The sequence below is a fragment of the Halichoerus grypus genome, chromosome 4 (assembly GCF_964656455.1).
Source record: "Halichoerus grypus chromosome 4, mHalGry1.hap1.1, whole genome shotgun sequence".
NCBI classification, from domain to species: domain Eukaryota; kingdom Metazoa; phylum Chordata; class Mammalia; order Carnivora; family Phocidae; genus Halichoerus; species Halichoerus grypus.
In genome coordinates this window covers 125,055,346-125,076,777 of record NC_135715.1, presented here as the reverse complement: position 1 = coordinate 125,076,777, position 21,432 = coordinate 125,055,346, and the positions used below count along the sequence as shown (strand labels likewise).

At 37.5% G+C, this 21,432-nt stretch overlaps 1 protein-coding gene across 7 annotated transcripts in view; it reads right to left on the bottom strand.

Moving 5' to 3' along the window:
* Positions 1 to 3,148: 3,148 nt before the first annotated feature.
* The window catches only part of TANK (TRAF family member associated NFKB activator), a 94,259-nt gene continuing 75,975 nt past the window's right edge, over positions 3,149 to 21,432 (bottom strand). For 6 of the 7 annotated variants that reach the window (XM_036116766.1, XM_036116767.2, XM_036116765.2 and 3 more), the window contains 4 exons: positions 13,928 to 14,004; positions 13,189 to 13,304; positions 7,409 to 7,989; positions 3,149 to 3,981 (listed from right to left, as the gene is read on the bottom strand). In XM_036116766.1, coding sequence (XP_035972659.1) covers positions 3,802 to 3,981; positions 7,409 to 7,989; positions 13,189 to 13,304; positions 13,928 to 14,004 — 954 coding nt within the window. In that variant the 3' untranslated portion in view covers positions 3,149 to 3,801. Of the gene's footprint in view, positions 3,982 to 4,112; positions 4,260 to 7,408; positions 7,990 to 13,188; positions 13,305 to 13,927; positions 14,005 to 21,432 lie in introns of all 7 variants that reach the window. The other variant, XR_004924945.2, reaches the window with a different exon arrangement.

Here is a 21,432-nt window from a genome sequence, read left to right as displayed (position 1 = left end):
GCTGCGGGCCGCGAGAGGCCTGTGGGGCGGCAGCCGTCCTAGGGCCGGGCGTCGGAGCTGCAGTCTCTCCAGGGGCCTTCCTTGCCTTTCTGGTCTCCATTCTCTTCCCACTCCTGTCTGTCCCACCTGTCCCTTCGCCCTTCGTGAATTCGCTTGGGTTCTCACTCGCTGCCCAGCTCGTTCAACCCACCAGCAGACAGCAAGTGGGCACAAGAATGCAGGCTCCTGGGCCTCTTCCGCACGAGGTGGAAGCGAGAGCGCGGGCCCTCGCCCCACCCCCAGGAGGCGCCCAGGGGTGGGCACCCGGCGCAGGCCGGCCCTCGGCGCGTGGCGCAGCAGCGCGGGGCGGCTCCCGCCCGCCGCGCGCTTACGGCCGGGCCCAGCGAAGGATGCCCGCGGCGAGCTGCGCGGGGGCTCCCGACCTGCGAGGGACGCGATAGCGGTGGCTGGGTTCCACTTGCCAGTGGCGGGAAGGACGCGCGGGAAAGCGAGGGAGCAGGAAGCGGGCGGCGGCGGCGGCGGGCCCGCTGGAAAGGAGGGAGCGCCGCAGGCGGGAGGAGGGAGCGCGGAGGAGGGAGGCCGGGGGGGAAGGAGGGAGCGCGGCAGGCAGGCGGAGGGAGGGCTGATTAGCATGCAGCAGCGCTCGCGCGCCCGGCTCCATTGTTTTAACACCTCCCCTCTCCTCCGCGCCAATCTGTCACCGTTCAGCAGGCGAACGCTGCTGCCTCAAATGCTGCTCTTCTCAAATGAGACGGATAATTAGTTGCCCCGCACGAATGCCGCACTCTTCTCACCCCTGATTGCTATCACCTTCTTGCTCCTGGCAGTTTTGACACCTCGTAATCAGCCTGCTGCTTTTCTCTTTTCTTCCCGACTTCTGCTTCCCTCCCCCCACCCCCCCAGTTTATTTATTTATTTATTTACTTACTTACTTATTTATTATTATTATTATTATTTTAAATGCAAGCCTGGTTCCTATTTGGAGGAGGCCTCCGCGGAGTTAACCTCGCGCGTATACAAGTGCGCGTATATGCGTCTATGTAAAATAGGGTGTATGCGCGTGAGTAGGGGGCGGCCTGGCAGTTTTGCGGGAAACACTGCTTCCACGCGGAGAGAAATCACTCCTCCTGAAGAAATTTTTGGGAAGGGAGGAGTTGAGGAGAGGGGCGGGAGGGGAGAGTTGGGGAGACCTCAATTAATGCTTTAAAGATCTCTTAGAAATTAACAAACTGGGGAGTCTCGGAATCTGCTGTCAGCAGCGTGTTCTCCCCGCTCTCCTCTAACAAGCACTGACAGTCTAATTACTGTAGCTACAAGCAGCTGTCGAGGCAGCAGCCCGGGAGAGAAGGCGCCACAGGCGGAGCGCACCAGGCCGGCCCCTGCGCGCGGCCCAAGCGCCCGGACCGGCCCGACTCCGGGGACCATGGAGAGAAGGGCAAGGCCCCGCACCCGAGAGCCCCGCGAGCAGAAGGCGGGCCTGGGAGCCAGCGGACACGTTTATCGTTTCATATTTATAAAGTCTTTACCTTGAAGGTTAAAAGATGTGAAAAAAAAGGAGGGGACGTGGGGGAGTGGGAAGAATATCTCCTGAGTTTCCAGCCACCCCTTTTCTACCTCCTCGAGCTCTCTCCCTCCCTCGGTGTTGGTAAAATAACCACGCAACCCGGGCTGAGGGGGCGGGGTGAGCCAGGCTGGAGTGTAAGAAAGCAGATGTCCCCGCTGGCAGCAGCCTCAGCCTCCGGGGAAAGCTGCACGGGGTGGGGGGAGGGGGACCCTCCCGAGGACATTCACCTCCCACTTCTCAGGCATCCCGCTCACAACTGCCTCGTCTCGGCGGGGGTGGTTTTTTCAGACTCAGCGTTTCGCGTGTGCAGCTTTTCTACCTGGGAGCTGTTCTTACCCGGCCACGCTTAGCAGATGCCAAGATGCAGCCCCTGCACGACTCAGTAATAAGGGGCAGAGGGAGAGACCCGGCGGGTGCCCACTCCACCTTTCAAGCTGCAGCCTGCGCCACCTCTGCAGTGCGGGACAGGAGGCTGCTCTCCAGGCTGCATTTCCTGTGGCCTAAGAGGGCCTCTGTCCCTCGGAAGTTGGAGCCCTGGAACCCAAAAGGAAACAAGAGTTTCCCGCTCTTACTAACAGTGCTGGATGTGGAAGAAGGGTGGACCGGAGAAGAGTCCCTGATAACACTTTGAGTCACTTTCTGGGCTATAATTTCCTTTGGTTGTCAGCAGGCTAGTAGATGGCAACTGTGTGAGAGGGACTCTTTCTCTTCTAGAAAAGGAGAAGGAAAAAGAATCCCCGTTCACGAGATAGGTACAGTGGTATATTCTGGCTGGTAGGGCGGAGAAGTTTTTATTTTTAATTTTGTGGGAGGGGGGAAGGAGTGAGAGGGGAGGCTGGGTGGGCTGGAGGTAGGGAAGAGACTTGGATAACTGTCTAGGTATTTCCATTCAGCCCCAGTGGCAGTGGAGGAAAGATGTACATGTCTCAGAACCCTTCACAGTGAATGCCTAATAATCGGTATGTCACCTTGGTGAGGAAGATGTCAACGTGATGTGCTTGGCACCCTGAGAAGTCGAGGCACCATTCTCATTCTTCCACGAGTGAAGGCTCTTTGCTGTAGCACAGGGGCCTCTCAAATTCCCCCATCCTAAAACCCTCCAATTTTTAAAAACACTTACTCCAAAGAAGGCTTAAATTCATGTTTTGAGAGTTGCAAATCAATGTTCATTTTCTAAAATGGAAGCCATGCCTCAAACATTTTTAAAAATCAGAGGGCAAAGGGAAACCTAAAAAAACAAGCACCACAGGGAAGAAAAATGAAAGAGAAATCTCATTTTAAACAAAATTTTGCAGCCTTCTGGATTCGGTATCCTTGCTCTCAAATGTCTTCCAGTGGCCATCAATCAGGCTGCTGACAATGAATAACAAATTTCTGAACAACAATGTAAACATGTATAATATAAATCAATAAATGTGGATGGTCCTTACAGGGCTTTAGATTTGCTCCCAGGAAATACATGTTTCTTTGGCAAGTTTAGTTTGAAAAATAATTTTTAAATTCAAAGTGATCTACTACTCGTAATTAAATATCACCAGATCTGATATCACCCTCCTATCATTACAAAACACGAATGTTACAAACTTCCCCAAAACGTGATTTATTCCTTTATTTTTTTCACTCAGGAACAAAGAACACATTTAATGATCACAACATAAGTAACTTTTTAAATATTTAACTCATTTCATCATGTAGTAAAATTTAAAACCATGTATATTATTTAACAAAACAATCTAAAGTGTTTAAATAATTCTACCAGTGATTTTATCACTCGGCAACAAATGTCTTAGGTTTGGTATTTACTTAAGACATTCATGTTGTCTGCTGTTCTGTATTACAGGTTTACTTAAAAAAAAAAATCACCTATAGCATAAATAATCTAATTTTTAGGTGAAAAACCCCATCAACATTTGACATCACCAAATTCAATAGATCTAATAGAAATCCAAGCAATAAGCTTAGATATTTGAAACAAACATAAATTAAGGTAATAAACACTGTAAACATGAATATAATGAATTATAGTTTTATACAGAATGATCTTTTAAAAGATAATAAAAGAAAGTTACAATGCAAGTCTAGAAAAAAACTCCAATAGCTGTGACATAGCTATTTTTCAATAAATGATCTTTAACTAAGTCTGCAATCAAGTATTTATAGTATTACAAACCCAAGATCATCACATAGAACTTGATGATCACATAGAATCATCACACAGAACTGTTTTCAAATGCATCTTAAGTCTCCCCATTAAAGTGTGAATTAAGATGCCGGAGGAAATCCCCCCTGGATGTAATGGATGGTGGGAAAAATGCTTGACAGAATTCACATACTCGAGGTATATGCAGTTCTGAGCCTGTGCCACTTAGTACCGATGATAAGTCACTGTCTTGATTAGGAAAGGGCTTCCAAATGGGCTGCAGGAAACAAACAAAAACATCTTCTGTTATTTGTATTTAAAAATCAACTTCCAATGAATTTCAAATTCAAATTTTTTGTGTGGGTTATGTGCATAAACACAAAATTCCCTTATATGAAAGCAAATTACCTTTCCATAGCATTAGCATGAAGACGTGACTCAATTCTCTTCATTAAGGGCACAGCTAAACTTTAAGAGTCACTTAAAATACATACATGCACTTTATCTTCACATATTTAAAAATTTTCCAGTTTTACCACCAGCAAATTTTAATACCTGTTATCACAAAAGCAGTAGTTTTGGAACAACAGTCAATAATTAAGACTTTTTAAAAATTAAATTCTATCTTTTCTATTTTCCAACAGAAACCTTAAGTTATAGGGCTCTTTTTAATACACAGTACACTAGACATGAGGTGTGTATACATGCATTTTGATCAAGAGCCATTTAAATTTTGCTATTTATAAGCAAATACACAATGAATAAAACATATAGGAATAAGTGTAGTTTTGGTTTTTGAAAAATTTTTAAAGTACTAAACAAATTCCACTGATCAGGTGTTTTTTGAAACCTCAAATATTTAATCATTCAACAAAATCTTGTTATATAGTGCATCGTTTTACCTTCTTAACCCTTTCTTGTGACTGAATACAGTGAAACTTGTCAATAGCTGCTTAATTAAAGCAGGGAAAACCATAATTCAACAGAACTGTCTCCATTATAAGCAAGACATAAGTACTCTGAAAATACTGCATTTATTCTTTCTAAAAAAAATATCTAGCAGGGCAAGAAAAAGCATTTAGTTCAATAGTAGGTGCTCAATAAATGTTTGTTGACTGGAATGTCTTACTTTCCTGAAATATTGTAAACCAAATTATTTTAAAAATTTGCTTCCTGGTATACCCTGACGTAGGTAAATTACCTTGACACAGCTAATTTCTGACACTTTGAGGAGAATCACCTCAAAAAATCAATTTAAAGAGATCCCTTTGGGTTCCCATTACCAATATGTTTTTAAAGTAACAACCTAGTCCAACACCTGATACAATGTTAGTTTTCATTCCCTTAACCAATCTCTTTCATTCTAGTTAACCAATCATTTACAATAAACAGTGTATTACTAATTGAAGCATTTGAGTTTCACATCACTGTCTTCTTATAAACATTTTACTGGACAGCTGCGTACAGTTGGTGTAAATATACAAAGTCTGTCTAGGCACCGAGATACATTCAAATATTAGAGCAGAGGCTTATAATAACATTGACTCAATTCCCTTTCTAAGAAGTGACAATTTTATCACAAAAAATAGTAATATTAAAAATATTTATTTTAAAATTTGGGATAATCTTCTTTAGAAAATATGATTAAAAGCAGCAGTAATAACTGTGAGTATATAAGCAAAAATAAGTTAGAGTTAACCAGATTTAAATTTTACTGTTTGCAGTTTAAACAAAAAGTACAAGTGATTAATGTGCATCACTTTAATGGGAAACTGACAGGGATATAAATAAAAGATTGTTCTGTTACAGATAATTCTTATTAAGATCTATACAATAGCAAGAAATAAGCTTAGAAGCAATTTAGCTTCTAAATTTGGTGAGCCAATCTTCTATTGCCACTTTATCTTTAAAGTCCATGTTTATCCTCCTCTATTAGGAGTTACTGGCTCAGATCTGATCTTTTCATAGAATTCAGTTGGGACCCCACTCACTGACTCAGCAAAAGTTAGAAGAAAAGAAAATCACATAGAGCAAAAATAAGCAGATATATTTTACGCTTTGTTATGATACCTGAAGGTATAAAAAAGTGGTAGTAGTGACTGATATAAAATAAAAATCTGAAATATATAACCCAAATTTTTCATGTCTCTTTATCATTACCAACAATTCAAGAATTTTATATTTATCATACTAGCTTTATTAATACAAATAAAATGGCAAAATGTTTTTAAAAATTAAGAAATATTCTTTCAATCCTGAACTGCAACATGGCCTTCAAAACAAACTAATTTCTTTGCCTTTTCTGCCAAAATATCAATTATCTAACCTTATGCCCCATGTCTTGTGACAGCTCAACACCAATTCTCCTGCATTTTTTAAGCTGAATACTTTTCCATCAAGTTGTAATCACATACCAGCTGTTTCCCTTGCTGTAGCATAGAAAGCAAATGCACAATGCAGGGTGCCATCTACTGAAACATGAATGCACAGACTAACTAGTAAAAGAACAAGCAAGAGATATAATGGGGAAAAAAGTAACAGGCATTAGAACTGATGCACTTCACAGCTCCACAGGAATTCTACTTGTAATAAAAGAAATTGTTTAATTTGTTTCATTTAGTAGTAACTATAACTGAGACTATGATGTGAAATAAGGCACAATGTAGAACGTAAGTGAGTTTACAATTAAAGCTTACTGTCAGAGATGCCTAGTTCTCCCCACTACTAAAATACCACAGCTTGACTATACGGCCTCCTTTGTGGCGGATTTAAAAGTCTATAACCTATGTGAGTACTTAGAGAGCCAAAGGGTATTCATCAAGTTGTTGGATTTTTAAAAATAAGTATCTCAAGGCAAATAGAAATCAAACAAATGTGGGCAAATTATATAGATATTTATACCATTCTGTATTTTCACCAGCTTCGGTATATTGTAACAATTATATATTTTTCATTTGCCTTCAGGCATTAATTTTTGTTTTGTTTTGTTTTTTTAAACTAAGAGCATCATTCTGCAATAGAACCTGAATAAATGGGTGGATAGTAGTGGATTGGGGGGCTGTAAGTAGTCTGCGAGCTTTAGAAACATTGAAGTGTTTGATTAAAACCATACATATGCAGAGACTATTTAAAAAATCTATTAGGCTGCATGTTCATTGCCAGATTAGAAACCAAAACCAAACCCTTCGGATCTACGTACTATATAATTGAGAATGTAATGGAAGTATTAGATGAAAGACAGTTCACTTATTTTGATAAAGAGGAATACACGATGCAATTATTTACTTATGAAAAACATGCATTCTTGTAAAGAGTAATGACACACAAACTTTTTAATAAAAAAATGCCATTTGTTTCACAGTACGAAATTTAACAAAGAATCCTATTTTAACACTGATGCTGAGTAAAAAGCTTTGAATAAGGGACTAAGAGACACACACTAGGTATGGATAAAGCTGACATGTATTTTAAAATGTGTTCTACATTTTAAGGTACTTTATAATAGAGCTTTACCATATATATTCAGTTTTTAAAATTTCATGTCATTTATTATCGGACTTGGGTTTTTTTTAATTATCAAAACCCTTAACTGTAGGTAGTCATTAGTTTAAGGATGACTGATAACCTAAAAAAGATGCATATCTGTGCATGTATGGCAAAATGTGTGTTCACACATAATATATTTGTTAATGCAAAACGGTTACCTGCTGTGGTCCTCGGATAGCTTTTCCCGGGGACTCAAGTGAAGCAAAAGGTGCATCAGACGGGTCCTGAAGTGGTAATGTATTTACATATAATGCATTATGGTTTCCAGGTGGCAAACACGGAGCTCTATCCAGAGTTGTCCTGATACACGTGTTTACATGATTGGAGGGTTTTGTTTTGTCAGTTGTTTTAAGGTTTTGTATAGCTGATGCTATGGGGTCAATTCCCTGAATTTCAAATAAAGTTTCTTCTGTTTTAACAAAGTTTCCCGGGTTGTCTCTGAACTCCATATTAAATTTATCCTGGCATGCTGCCTCAGATGTGACAGGACCAAGGATGTTGGGTCTTTCTGGAGTACTATGTAAGAAAGTAGAGTCATTGTCCGTAGGTGGAAACTTGACACTGAATTTAGAAAGTGATTCGAGAGAGGTATCTTCCTCATCCCGGCCCAGTCCTCTCGGTGTGACAGATGTGACACATGGTGTACCTCTATTTATATCATCTTTAGCCTGAGGCTTACCCAGCGCTTCTTGTTTCTCTGTTTTATCCGTACACTGTATAGGGAGAGAGCATTGTGTTTCTGCAGGGAAAAGAACACAAAAGGAAAACAGTTGCACTCCAATCATTCTTAAAAATTTGAATGTTCAATTAGCTTTGGACAGATGAGTATGATTTTTTCTATTAGTTTTTATAGCAACTGAAGACAACTGGGAGTTTTTACATTTGCTTCCATCTTCACAGGAATATCAGCAGTCTCCAGTGCGTGAACTGGAACGGAGCTTATTAGTCACGGTTAAACTACTTTGTCTTTGCCTAGGTCTTTTGCTGTAAGCTTTGCCTCTCGTTCACAGTTATCCTGTTCTATGCTTAAAAAACATTTGCTTGTGGTGTATACATTTAAACATTTTGTCAGTAATGGAAGCTGCAACTGTGAGCTTGCTTAGACAAATAAGTTGTTAAAAAGGAAAATCCTTACTAGGCATACATAACATTAGACAGGTTAAGAATCTGCGTGAATTAGGCCATTTATTACCCCTGATGTCACTGTGTGACCAAGTGTTTCACCAATCAATTTAGCCATTGTGTACTCTCAATAATCCATGTGAGGGAGTAGCAGTGGTGGGGGTTGGGGAGAAAGAAGACAGCAGAGGCAAAAGAAGAATGAAATTTTGGGATGCATGTTCAGAAAACTGTATGTGAATATATAATTCTCTCATTTGATATACACGCCTCCTGTTAGCTAGTAGGTAGACAGCAGGTAGAGACCATGGCCTCTGCAGCGCATTTAACTAGAAGTTGCTTATCCAACAAATTCAGCTCTCTAGAACAAATTCAGCTCTCTAGGACACAGGCAAAAGCTAGAAAGTAAGTAAATAGAGCTTCTGAGGAGTCAGAATTAGAGCCAAAAGGCCCACAGATACATGCATTTTGTTCTTATTCTCTTTTTAGATTTATTCTAACAAGCTTGATGATATTTCCCTAGCTCAGAGCTGGTTAGAAGCAGCAAATTAAAAGGTAGGGATAGGAGTTGTTGAAGACAGATATAGATATCAACAAGAGCTGAAAGCATGAGAGGAGACAAGAAAAACAAAAAAGCAGATATAAGAACTCAGAAAACGCTATCGTCTGGTGTAGGGCCAATAAGGGCTACATTTCTCAATGCAAAAAAACAATGATCAAAGCACTCTCCATGTTGATGATCCTGAGACATCAGAAAAAGCTAAATTGTGCTCCACAATCTTACCTAAGACAACAGTAAGGTTGGAGATTGGTAATGTGTGATTTTCATTAAATGGACAAAAGATAGAAATTTAAGAAAAAACAACACAGCACTTTAAAAAGGTAGTCATCAGAGAAGTTGGACCTTCACAAAAGGAGGCTTTCCCAAGGATGCGGACTGAAACAGAGAGCGCCCTGCACAATTCTGTCCAGGTTAGTAGGCACTCAACAAATGTCAGTTCCTTGCAGTCTCATGACACCTTTCCTCTTCTGCCACAGCACATTCCAACGCAAGATTTTCTGCTTGGACAGGACAGTAGTACAGTGCAACCAACTTCTTTGGTTTACCTTCTTATATACCTACTACCTCTCTTCAGTACATACCATCTTATCTTACTGGATTACAACAGCCTTTGAACTGCTTCTTTGCCGCTAAACTTAGCTCATATCCAATCCATTCTCTACATTGCTCCCTATTTTTCTCTAAAGTACAAATCTGGTCACGTTACCTTCCTAATAATAAAATCTTTTCATGGCTCTCCAAACCCTCATCCCTCAGAAAAGTCATATAAAACTGTTCATGACTGGCCCCTGGTTACTTCTCCATGCTCTCACCTTTCACCACAACTATAACAGTGGGGAACTTTGTACAGTTCTCCAAAACAGCCATGCTTTCCTGTCTTTGGGCGTTTGTATACGCTGTGCAGACTGCCTTAAGTGTCCTTTCTGACTACTCTTTACCTAACTCTTATTTGTCCCTCATTTCTTGGTGTAGACATTAATTTCTCTGGATAGCTCTCTCTGGCTCCCCAAGACTGGTTTAGGCATGATTCTTGGGTGCCCTGAGGGTTAAACACTTTGTATCATGTCTCCAAGTATATTGTTCTTTCTCCCATTAAAGTAGGTTTCTTAAAATCTTCAACTACGTTTTGTTTCCCACTTAACCCCAGTACCCTGTCCAGTGCCTGGCACATAGTATGCCCTCAATTTGTATTCTGTTCCCAACAGAGCCTAGTATAAATAAATTTGTATTCTGTTCCCAACAGAGCCTAGTATAATAATCCACATTCACTAGATAATCTGTGACTGGGAGTGGTACAGTAACTGAGACCAAGATCAATTGTTTGGCAGGATTTCTTTGTCCTTGGAGGTGTCTTAAAGTCCATTAACTCTAGTCATTTTTCCTGATAGTAGACTTTAACAGTAGCAGGAAATTCTAGGAAATAGTACTTTCTTTGTAGGTAACATTTGCTAACTGCAAAAAACAAATCAGGAAAATCAACTGCTGAGGTAACCAAATTCTCTAACACGTGAGGAGGAAATGCTTATCAAAATGATCTTCACAAGAACAGGGAGAATGATGATGAAGAATCTGCTGGTGCTGATAATGACAACTATTAACATTAATAGCACTTCTATGTGCCATGCACTCTTATAATCATTGTATGTGCCTTAATTCATTTCATACTCAAAATAATCACATGGTAGGCACTATATTATCCCCACTTTACATGTGAAGAAACTGAGACATGAAGAGATTATTTCCAAGGCTACACAGCTAATGAATGAGTGGTAGATCTGGCACTGGAACCCAGGCAACCTAATTCTAGAGCCTGTATTCTGAACCATTATGCTAAATCAAACATGCTGCTTTCTATATACACAGAAGAGTCACCAAAATGATAGAACTGTGTTCTGAATTTCTTTTCTAGTAGTTGACCTATCCCCCTTGTGAACAAAACCTGAAAAACTCAAAAGAGCTATAATAAAGCAGGTATTTTCTTTTTGTATAGCTAGCGGGCATACTTCAGCCACATTAAAATAATTTTCTGAATTAATCTGTTCAAGCAATGAGTTACTATAAAAAAAAATTTTAACGAGGTACATAAAAGTACTTGTCATCCTGACACTATACTGAGAAACATCATCAGGTGGAGCAAATTGCTTTTCTATTTTGTTTATTTCAAGAACACTTATTTTTGCAAGAAAAAAAAACAAAATGAGAAACATTTTTAGATTTCCAAATTTTAAGTACAGGCTGTCCATTTAGACTACTTCTTAGTTTAATTACCTTATATACTGACAAAAGAAAAAGATCTGATGGTTGTTGGTAACCTGCAATCCTATATTCTACTCTTGTGATCTCTCCTGAAATAGGACCCTCTTTTTGGACCAAATAATACTTTTTATGAAGCCACATTTGCTTTCACATACATTTTACCTTTATCCCTTCTCAAGGCTATTGCCGTAAGTGAATGAGAAAAAAAAAAAGAAAAAGGAAATGTACAATTCTACTAATTCAGCAATTTTTCATGAATTATATGTTTATCTAAAAGTAAAAGTCAAATTTTCACAAAAAATAATACGGGGGCAATAATCCTAATTTCCAGGTGTATTATGCAAATCACATTTGAAATGGTTTCTTGATATTTTCATTCAATGTAGTGTTCATCCTTAAAAAGTCTGAATAGTCATCTTTTTCCAAAATATTTTTCTTTCTTTCCCTTTTTGACCTACTACTACCAGAATAATACTTAATATTTTGGTTTTTGTTTGGACCCAGCAAAACTTCACTGCAGTCTGTGACACACAGATCTAAAATATTTCAAGAATAATGTTGTATTTATTGTTTGTGACACATTTAATATAAAACATAAAAATAACATTAGGAAGCAGTTTTAGTGGGGAAGAAACTGAAGTTAAACACTCAGTGTTCTAGTTGACAGATACATACTCAGATTTAGACCTGTGCAATTTAAAAATGGTCAAAGTATTAAGCCACTGATAATGGGGTAGGTTCCCTGTGTAACAATGAATACATCACCATTACAATGTTTTGATAAGATGCTGATGTTAAAAAAAATCATGTTTATGAATTCTACATACTACATATCTATAGCTAGTACATTTTAAATAAAAATTCTTTTACTTCAGAAGTACTTAGTGCCTTTAGCCTACACAAAAGATCAGTTTCTCATGAAAATGACAAAGATTCAGGTGAAAGAATTAGAGTCCTTTTTTGGGAGGTGAGAGGGAGGGAGGGGAAGAAATAAATTATGTCTTTCTACACAGATTGTTTTGTTTCTCTACCACATTGTGTACCTTTTCTGAAAATAAAATGGTAGTGGTATGCAAAAAGTGAATTTACACAATAAAATGATTTCTAAATAGCCTAGATATAAGAGCTGTTAGAAATGGAAAGTGATCTTTAATTAAAGGGGTATTAGCACTGCTGCGACATCTTTCAGAGTGAAAACTGTAAATCACATCTCTTGGGAACTGTATGCAGAATATCTCAAATCACAAAGGTAAAGGAGAATTTATCATTTTAAATGATCAGTTTACCTTCCTTTTGTTTACAGAAGTGCTTGGTAGCCAGATTCAATCCCTGGTATTTTGCTATTCATATGAATGACTGAAGCAAACACCAGTCTGGGGTTTTAGGAAGGGGTAAAGGTTTTAAAAAACACACTGTAACACATGTGTAAAACAGATGTTCCTTTTAAGTCATATTTTATACTAAATTTGTACTTTCTATCTCCAACAGAACTGGCCTCACGAAATGTGAAATGTTTATTTCTTGAACCAAATCATAAAAATCCATAGTATTCAATCAACTTTCAAGCAGAAGTTAAAAATAAACCTGATGTTATAATTTTACTTAGCTCATATATGGTAGTACAGAGCTTCAAGGTTGCTTACTGACTTATAAATTAATGTTTAATTAAACCCCCAAATAGCAACTGAAAACTTTGAGAGAGATTTCCTATACTTGTTTTGTACTTTTTCCAAGGTGGACCTTCTCATTAAGATGATCAGTAATTATATCACTCAATTCACTCTATATAGTCCCACACACAATAAAGAGAGAAAAAAGCCAATCATTAGATAATGTAATACAGTACAGAGCTTAGACAGCACTTACCCATTAAAAGTGGTGGGAGGCACAAATTGCAGATCCTTAGCACTTAATAAGCATTTAGAAATATTTTCACAATCAAAAAAGAAATAAATTTAAATCAATCAAATTAATATTACTGTGTGTTAAATCAAACCTTACCAGTTGCAGGGGCTGGTACATTAAGTTTGCTTAAGTGGTCTTTTTGTGCTTTTGCTAACATGCATATTCTATGAAATTCTTCTTTTAGATCCTGGAAAGTCTTCTCTATATAAGCCCTAAAAATAAATATTTTAAAATATAAGGCTTTATCTTAAATATTTTTTATCATTATTAAACTTAAATAGCACCATTTTATATACCACAAAATAATTACTGAAAGGTTAAACTTAAAAAAATTATTTTAAAATCCTAGAAAATGTCCCAAAGAACTACTCTAATGTCTGGAGAGCTAGGCACAAAGTCACAGAGTAAGCGATAAATTAAAAGTTCTAATACATACATGTAGCACAGACTAGCGTATCTACTTGTTCATAAATCACACTTTTGCTGGCTGTCTCATTCTCACATTAGAAATTTCAATGTATTGATTTTGTAAACATCTTAAATAGAAGAAAACTAAATGTTCCTCACTTTACTTTAAAATCTGTCCATATAAAATAATGTGGCCACAATACTTTGTCTATTAAGTATTAGAGCTTTAATTTAGTTTTTAGATCCATCTCTACTATTCACTGTATGACTTACATATGTCATTTTAACATGGAGGAGCCTTGGGTTGGTCTCTTCTAGTTCTAAGCTGCTATTTTGTTACAAGTGCAAAATTTTAAAATATATGTCAATAAAAATATATTTCAGTATGTATGATTTTTAGAGTTGGCAAAAAAGGATATAGAACTACCTTTCATGGAATAAAGGAATGCCAAGACTCCCTGGTGAAGTTTCTTTTCTAGGAGAAGAAACCTCTTGTCTTCTTACCTTAAAGATACAAAATAATCACCACTTTAAATTGCTTCTAAACTCAAATGAGAATGGGTTAACAGAAAATACAATGGAAAATTCATCTTCCTCATGGGAAAATAAATTTAGGTAGCATACAGATATACACAGATTTTTTTTTCTTTAAATGAGATCGAGGAAAAAGGAAGATTAAGGTAGAAAAATAGGATGGAGACAAGAAGTATTTCTGGTAACTTCTGTAATTATTATTTCCAGTACTGACAATTCAAGAACTTTCCTCAAATTCAAGTATTGACTGAAATTGTTACTCTGATTATCAAGCACCTGGTATGACCAGCAACTAGGGAAAAAAAATACCTGTGTGTTGTGTATTTACTTCTTCCCCATTATTGGCCTATATGTTTAAATCAATGTCTTTGCATTTTGTTATAGATTCTTTGCTGAGGAATGCAGCTATATTTAGAGGAAGAAAGAAAACCAAGTTACAGCACCTTAGCATTTAACAAGTATTTTAAAGATAGCACAATGATATATTTAAGCTACTTTCTGAAGCTAAGTTCTTGCCTTTCACTCCCACCCTGTGGCTTATTCTGGTATTACATTGATTCTGACACTTAAAAGTCAACATTAAAGAACATGTAATAAATCCACTGTATGGTTTAGATTTTTAAAAAAATCTTTAATAATACCTAGAAAACTTTGTGTATCTTCTAAAGGCACAAACTGACAAATTCAAAGATTTGGATATGTCTTAATATTATACAATCATAAATTATAATTCTACCAAAATTTTATAGGTCTTATTTAAGTTCAAACTGAAACCATGGACATTTGTATTTAGAGACTTTTTAAGATTTAAGGTCATTGTAGCCATTATTAAAATGGATGATTTTACCTCATTGTTTCTTATCATCGGAGTATAATCCCTTTTAATTTTGCTTTTCAAAAAGTTCTTTCAGTTTCTTAGGAGTTTCATTTGTTAAGAAAAAGCCTTGATTCCAGTTTTTTTCTTTAAATTAGTATCTTCTTCGATTTATTCATTTTATTGCTCTACTTTTTTAGCTTTTTCTAAAGAGTGCTTAACATTTTTAAAATAGAGTATTCCTTTAATTAGTAAAATAAAATCTCGGCAACCCAAACAATTTGTGATTTTATATATTATATGTTGTCAGACTGAGGTAAAATAAGTATCATTTGCTGCTGCACACTTTTTGTCTGGCAAACATTTAGGCCATGTCTTCTTCTGGATTCAAAGTGTTCTACTGAGCTTGCAAAGCAGTCACATCAGAAGACATTTTCACACTCAGTTTGTTTTTAAAAGCAGTAGACAAGATTTTTCTTTAGTGTTATGTGCAATTAAAACACTCAATGGATTTTAGTGTGGACTAGGAAGAACGGCAACATTTCAAAGATAGCCAACCATTCAGGATGCCCCAAATATGAAAGCAAACTTTTATTTTTTAAGATTTTATTTATTTATTTGACAGAGAGAGACACAGCGAGAGAGGGAACACAAGCAAGGGGGTGGGAGAGGAAGAAGCAGGCTTCCCGCTGAGCAGGGAGCCCAACGTGGGACTCGATCCCAGGACCCTGGGATCATGACCCGAGCCGAAGGCAGACGCTTAACTGACTGAGCCACTCAGGCGCCCCGAAAGCAAACTTTTAAAAGATACTATATTAGGGGCGCCTGGGTGGCTCAGTGGTCAAGCGTCTGCCTTCGGCTCAGGTCATGATCCCAGGGTCCTGGGATCGAGACAGTATCGGGCTCTCTGCTCAGCAGGAAGCCTACTTCTCCCTCTCCCACTCCCCCTGCTTGGGTTCCTGCTCTCACTATCTCTCTGTCAAATAAATAAATAAATAAAATCTTAAAAAAAAAGATACTATATTAAGGGGTGCCTAGCTGGCTTAGTCAGTAGAGCATGTGACTCTTGATCTTGTGGGTCATGAGTTCAAGCCCCATGTTGGGTAGAGAGTTTACTTAAAAAAATAATAATAAAATAAAAGATATTATATTAAATCTGTATCAACAAAATCAGAGAAGAGGTAGTATTAAGAAAACAGAAACATCTGACAACTTAATGTTAAACAAATCATAAAATATGTGATTAAATGAAATGATTAATATCCTTTTAAAATTTACTACTAGAAATACTCAGTATGAAACAAAATTATTAGGAGCCAGAAAAGAACCAAAAAGAAGTACAGTTGACCTTTGAACCATGTGGAGTTAGAAGAGCCAACGCCCGTATATAAAATCCATGTATAATTTTTGACTCCCCAAAACTTAATTACCAATAGCTTACTATTGACCAGAAGCCTTACAGATAACATAAACACTCTATTAACACATATTTTGTATATTATATACTGTACTCTTACAATAAAGTAAGCTAGAGAAAATATTACAAAAATCATGAGGAAGAGAAAATACATTTACACTACTGTATCACAAAAAATCCACATAAAAGTAGACCGACTTAGTTCAAACCTGTGTTGTTCGAGGGTAAGCTGTGCTCTGTAATTTTAACCTAAAAATGAAGATATTTACAGAAAGTTTAGTAAAGACTATTCTAGTTTCCAAAGTACTGATTTGGGAATCAGTACCTGGAATGATTGCTTCTGATATTGAAAGAACCCTTAAAAACAAAAGGGGTGGGGGTGGAGATAAGATGAAAGTGAAGGAAAAGGAAGGAAAAGAATGATAGACTTTTTATGGTTTGGCAAATAAACTGTGTCAACCTACTTCTCTGACATTTAGATTTTTTTTTTTTACAAGATTTTATTTATGTATTTATTTGAGACAGAGAGGCGGGAGGGGGGGAGCAGCAGGGAGAGGAAGAAGCAGACTCCCTGCTGAGCAGGGAGCCCATTGCAGGGCTCAATCCCAGGACCCCGGGGGCAGGACCTGAGCCGAAGGCAGATGCTTAACAGGCTGAGCCACCCAGGCACCCCTCTGACATTTAGATTTGATAACCAGTGTGGGTGAATTTATCTGGGAAAGATTCATCAGGTGTAATGGTAGGGGATAAAGGGAGTACTCTCTTACTGAGAAATTTCCATGAAGTATGTAAATTTAAGATCTTCAGCTTTGGGATTAAGAACACAGCCCTGCTTACTATTATTTTTATTATTATTATTGAAGAAAAACATTACAATTGTACTAAGCAATACACTGTATCTTCTACCATTTACACCAAATAAATCTCGATACAGTTTGAATGAAAATTTTAGGTCTCCAGCATCCAAGAAAAAATTTCAAAAGGGACCTTTTAACATGTTTGTTCAACAAATGACAAAAATGGCAAGCAGTTCTCTGACATTGGGAAGCAAGGTTTATCTAGAATGGGTATAGCATGTCAATGCTATTTTCCATTGTAGCTATCTGACACAACTTCCTGAAAACAATCATTTATTTTTCAAAGGATGTAGAATTAGTGTAGTCAATGGCAACTCTAACACCTTTCCCAGAAACTCAAGACTTGCTTTTCAATGCTAAATTACTTAATAAAGACTATGCAGTTCGTGGAACATCCCAGACAGTTAAGTAAACACTAAAAGAGATAACTTGTACTTTTCTTTCTATTCTCAACTATTCTCCAAGCAGACCCTGCACTGCAAGAAGCTGAAGTTACTGCAACTTCAAATAAGAAAGCAAGGGAACTTTGAACGTTGTATTTTAGGAGACTTTAAACGTTAAATCATTCAACAAATGAGTTTATTTTGAGGTACTAAAACTTAAAATACTTAACATTATAAACTGTTCCAAGTACTAGTTTGGAAATGCCGAACTTGTGGAATGAATACTGAAATAAGAGCTTTACACGTCGTACTTTTCATTTACACTTCACTATGGCGCTGGATAAGTCATTCAACTAAATCATTAAGATAAACCCATTTAAAACAGTTGAAAGATGTTGTGAAATGATTCCTTAAATTGCCTCTTATGTGAATTGGGAGAATTTTGTTTTAGTGTAAATCAGTTTAAGTTTCTCATAGATGGGTATCATATAAAAAATATATGTTCCAGGGCCAGTTGACTATGCAATGATATTTAAGGAGGGAAAAGAAAAAGTGGCTAATATTTTTGTTAGTCTCAAACCAGATTTATTCTTTATGCAAAGATAATGGAAATCTTTTTCTGTGTGTACGTTGGGAGTCCAGGATCTGTTAGATCTTAAAGAAAGAAATGTAGGCTTTCCCCAATGCTTGCCTTTTTTTAATATTTAGCACTAAAAGTGAAAGTATTTTATTCCTTTTATAAACCAATTTGAAAAATAACTGACTCACAATACCAAAATATGAATTCAACCTAAGTGTCCATAATTTGATGAATGCATATAGAAAATGTGGTGTATATAAATATACAATGGGATATTGTACAGTTGACCCTTGAACAACATTGGTTTGAACTGTGCAGGTCCACTTCTATGCAGATTTTTTTCAGTAAATACAGTACAGTACTGTAGATGTATTTTCCTTATGATTTTAATATTTTATTTTCTATAGCTTATTTTACTGTAAGAATACAGTATATAGTACATATAACATACAAAATATGTGTTAGTCGATGATGTTATCATAAGGCTTCTGATCAATAGTAGGCTACTAGTAGTTCTATGTTTTGGGGGAGTCAAAAGTTCTATGTAGATTTTCAACTATGTGGGGAGTCAGTGTCCCTAACTAACTATATATACACACACACACATGCACACACATACACGATGAATATATCAACCTTAAAAAAAGAAAGGAAAGCATGTCATTTAAGACAACATGGATGTGGAGAACATCATCCTAATGTGAAATAAGGCAGGCACAGAAAGACAAATATTGCATGATTTCACTTTTATGTGGACTCTAAAGAAGCCAAAATCATAGAAGTAGAGAGTAGAAGAGTAGAATGATGGTCGCCAGGGTTTGGGGATGGGGTGGGAAAAATGGGGGTGGGATGTTGATCAAAGAATACAAAGTTTCAGTTATGCAGGATGAGTAAGTTCTGAAGATCTCATGTATAGCATGGTGATTATAGTTAACACTACCATATTGTATACTTGAAATTTGCTAAAAGAGTAAATCCTAAATGTATTCATCACAATGAAAAAGAAAGATAAGAATGTAAAGTGATGGATATGTTAATTGGCTTGACTATGGTAATCATTTCTTAATGTATACATGTATCAAAACATCATGTTGGGGGTACCTGGGTGGCTCAGAAGGTTAAGTGTCTGACTCTTTTTTTTTTTTTTAAAGATTTTATTTATTTATTTGAGAGAGAGAATGAGAGAGAGAGAGCATGAGAGGGGGGAGGGTCAGACGGAGAAGCAGACTCCCTGCTGAGCAGGGAGCCCGATGCGGGACTCGATCCTGGGACTCCAGGATCATGACCTGAGCCGAAGGCAGTCTCTTAACCAACTGAGCCACCCAGGTGCCCAAGTGTCTGACTCTTGACTTCGGCTCAGGTCATGATCTCAGGGTCATGAGATTGAGCCCCACCAGGGATTCTGCTTGAAATTCTCTCTCCTCCTCTCCCTCTGCCTCTCCCAGCCCCTCAAATAAATCTTTAAAAAAAAGCACATCATATTGTACACTGAACATATATACATTTTCTATTTCTTAATTATACCTCCATAAAGCTGGGGGAAAATGCAATAATATTCAAATTCTAAATCATGTCTTTTCTTAAAAATTTTAAGCAACTGAGGTTAGACAATTAAACGTTGTTATGAAACTTTTAAAGATAATACTACATTCATTAATACAATGTATACTCTCTTATATGGAATTTAAACTTTAAAAGGCTAACATTGTGAATAAAGGTGGTAAGTCTGCAATGACACATTATGAACTACAGCAATGACTATCATTCTATTCCAGTGTTCCTATCCAAGATTCCCTCTAAAATTTAGCTGATGCAAAAGGAATATTTATTTTTATGTGGCCCAGGCAACTGACTGTAACAAATATATGATTTTGTTTCTGGGTGAGGCTTAGTAGAATTATGCCTTTTTTAAAAAAGTAGAATAACGATTTTATTTATTTTTTAAAGATTTTATTTATTTGAGAGAGCGAAAGAGAGATAGAGTGTGGGGCAGGGGCAAAGAGAGAGGAAGAAGCCAACTCCCCGCTGAGCAGGGAGTCCCACTCAGGGCTCCATCCCAGGACCCCAAGATTATGACCTGAACTGAAGGCAGACGCTTAACCGACTAAGCCACTCAGGCGCCCCTAGAATTATGCTTTTAAAACAGAAAAGAGAACTATGCTCTTACTTGGAACAATGTAATCCAAGAAATAAACCAAGGTGAGATAAGGATAGATTGGTAAAGGAAATAGAAACTGTGGAATAGTTATAAATACTAGCTTGATAAAATTTTCTCAGAAAAAGGAGAAACAGGAGTGCCTGGGTGGCTCAGCCAGTTAAGTGTCTGCCTTTGGCTCAGGTCATGATCCCAGGGTCCTGGGATGGAGCCCTGCATCAAACCTCCCTGCTCAGCAGGGTGTCTGCTTCTCCCTCTGCCCCTCCCACCATTCATGCATGTGCTCGCGCACTTTCTCCCTGAAATGAAATCTCAAAAAAAAAAAAAAAAAAAAGGAAAAAAGGAGAAATAAATGAGCAGTGGAAAAACAATTTGAAAACAAGAATTCACTTATCACTTAGATTATTAAAACTAAGAATGAAATGTTAAAGGAGAAACTGAGGTTGAATATTTTCTTACCAGTTTTAGATATATTGAGATAAAGATGTTATGGTAAAGTCAAGCACCGAATATGGTTAAAGTAGGGAGAAAGTGAGAATAGGGCTGAGACAAGGAAGAGATTAAGGTGGAAAGAGAAGAAAAAAAAAAAAAGAGTTACAAAAAAGAGATTTGATGAAAAGTTTAAGGACAAAAGACAAATTAAAAAATACAAGAAAACTGTATTTATAAGAATTTATGGCTGTGTGAAATCTACGGTTCTCTCACCCTCATTAATATTACTGAAAATCTAGCAAAGCAAGAGGAACACAAATCCTACAAGTCTTGTCTGTTTGGCATGACACAGTGTGCCAGGCAAACCCACTGCCAGTGCAGCAACAATTTCAAGGCAAAATGGGATCCATTCCAGAGTTCTGAAGGAAGTAGCAAGAAAATAAACAATATACAGATAAAATTAAATACCTCAATTACTTCCAAGTTCATCACAGGGTTCTGGTTTAATGTAAATTCCAAAAAATCACTATCAATGCTACAATAAAACATTCTTTAAAAAAAAGTTAAAGGGGCGCCTGGGTGGCTCAGTTGTTAAGCGTCTGCCTTCGGCTCAGGTCCTGATCCCAGGGTCCTGGGATCGAGCCCCACATCGGGCTCCCTGCTCTGCGGGAAGCCTGCTACTCCCTCTCCCACTCCCCCTGCTTGTGTTCCCTCTCTCACTGTGTCTCTGTCAAATAGAAGAAAATCTTAAAAAAAAAAA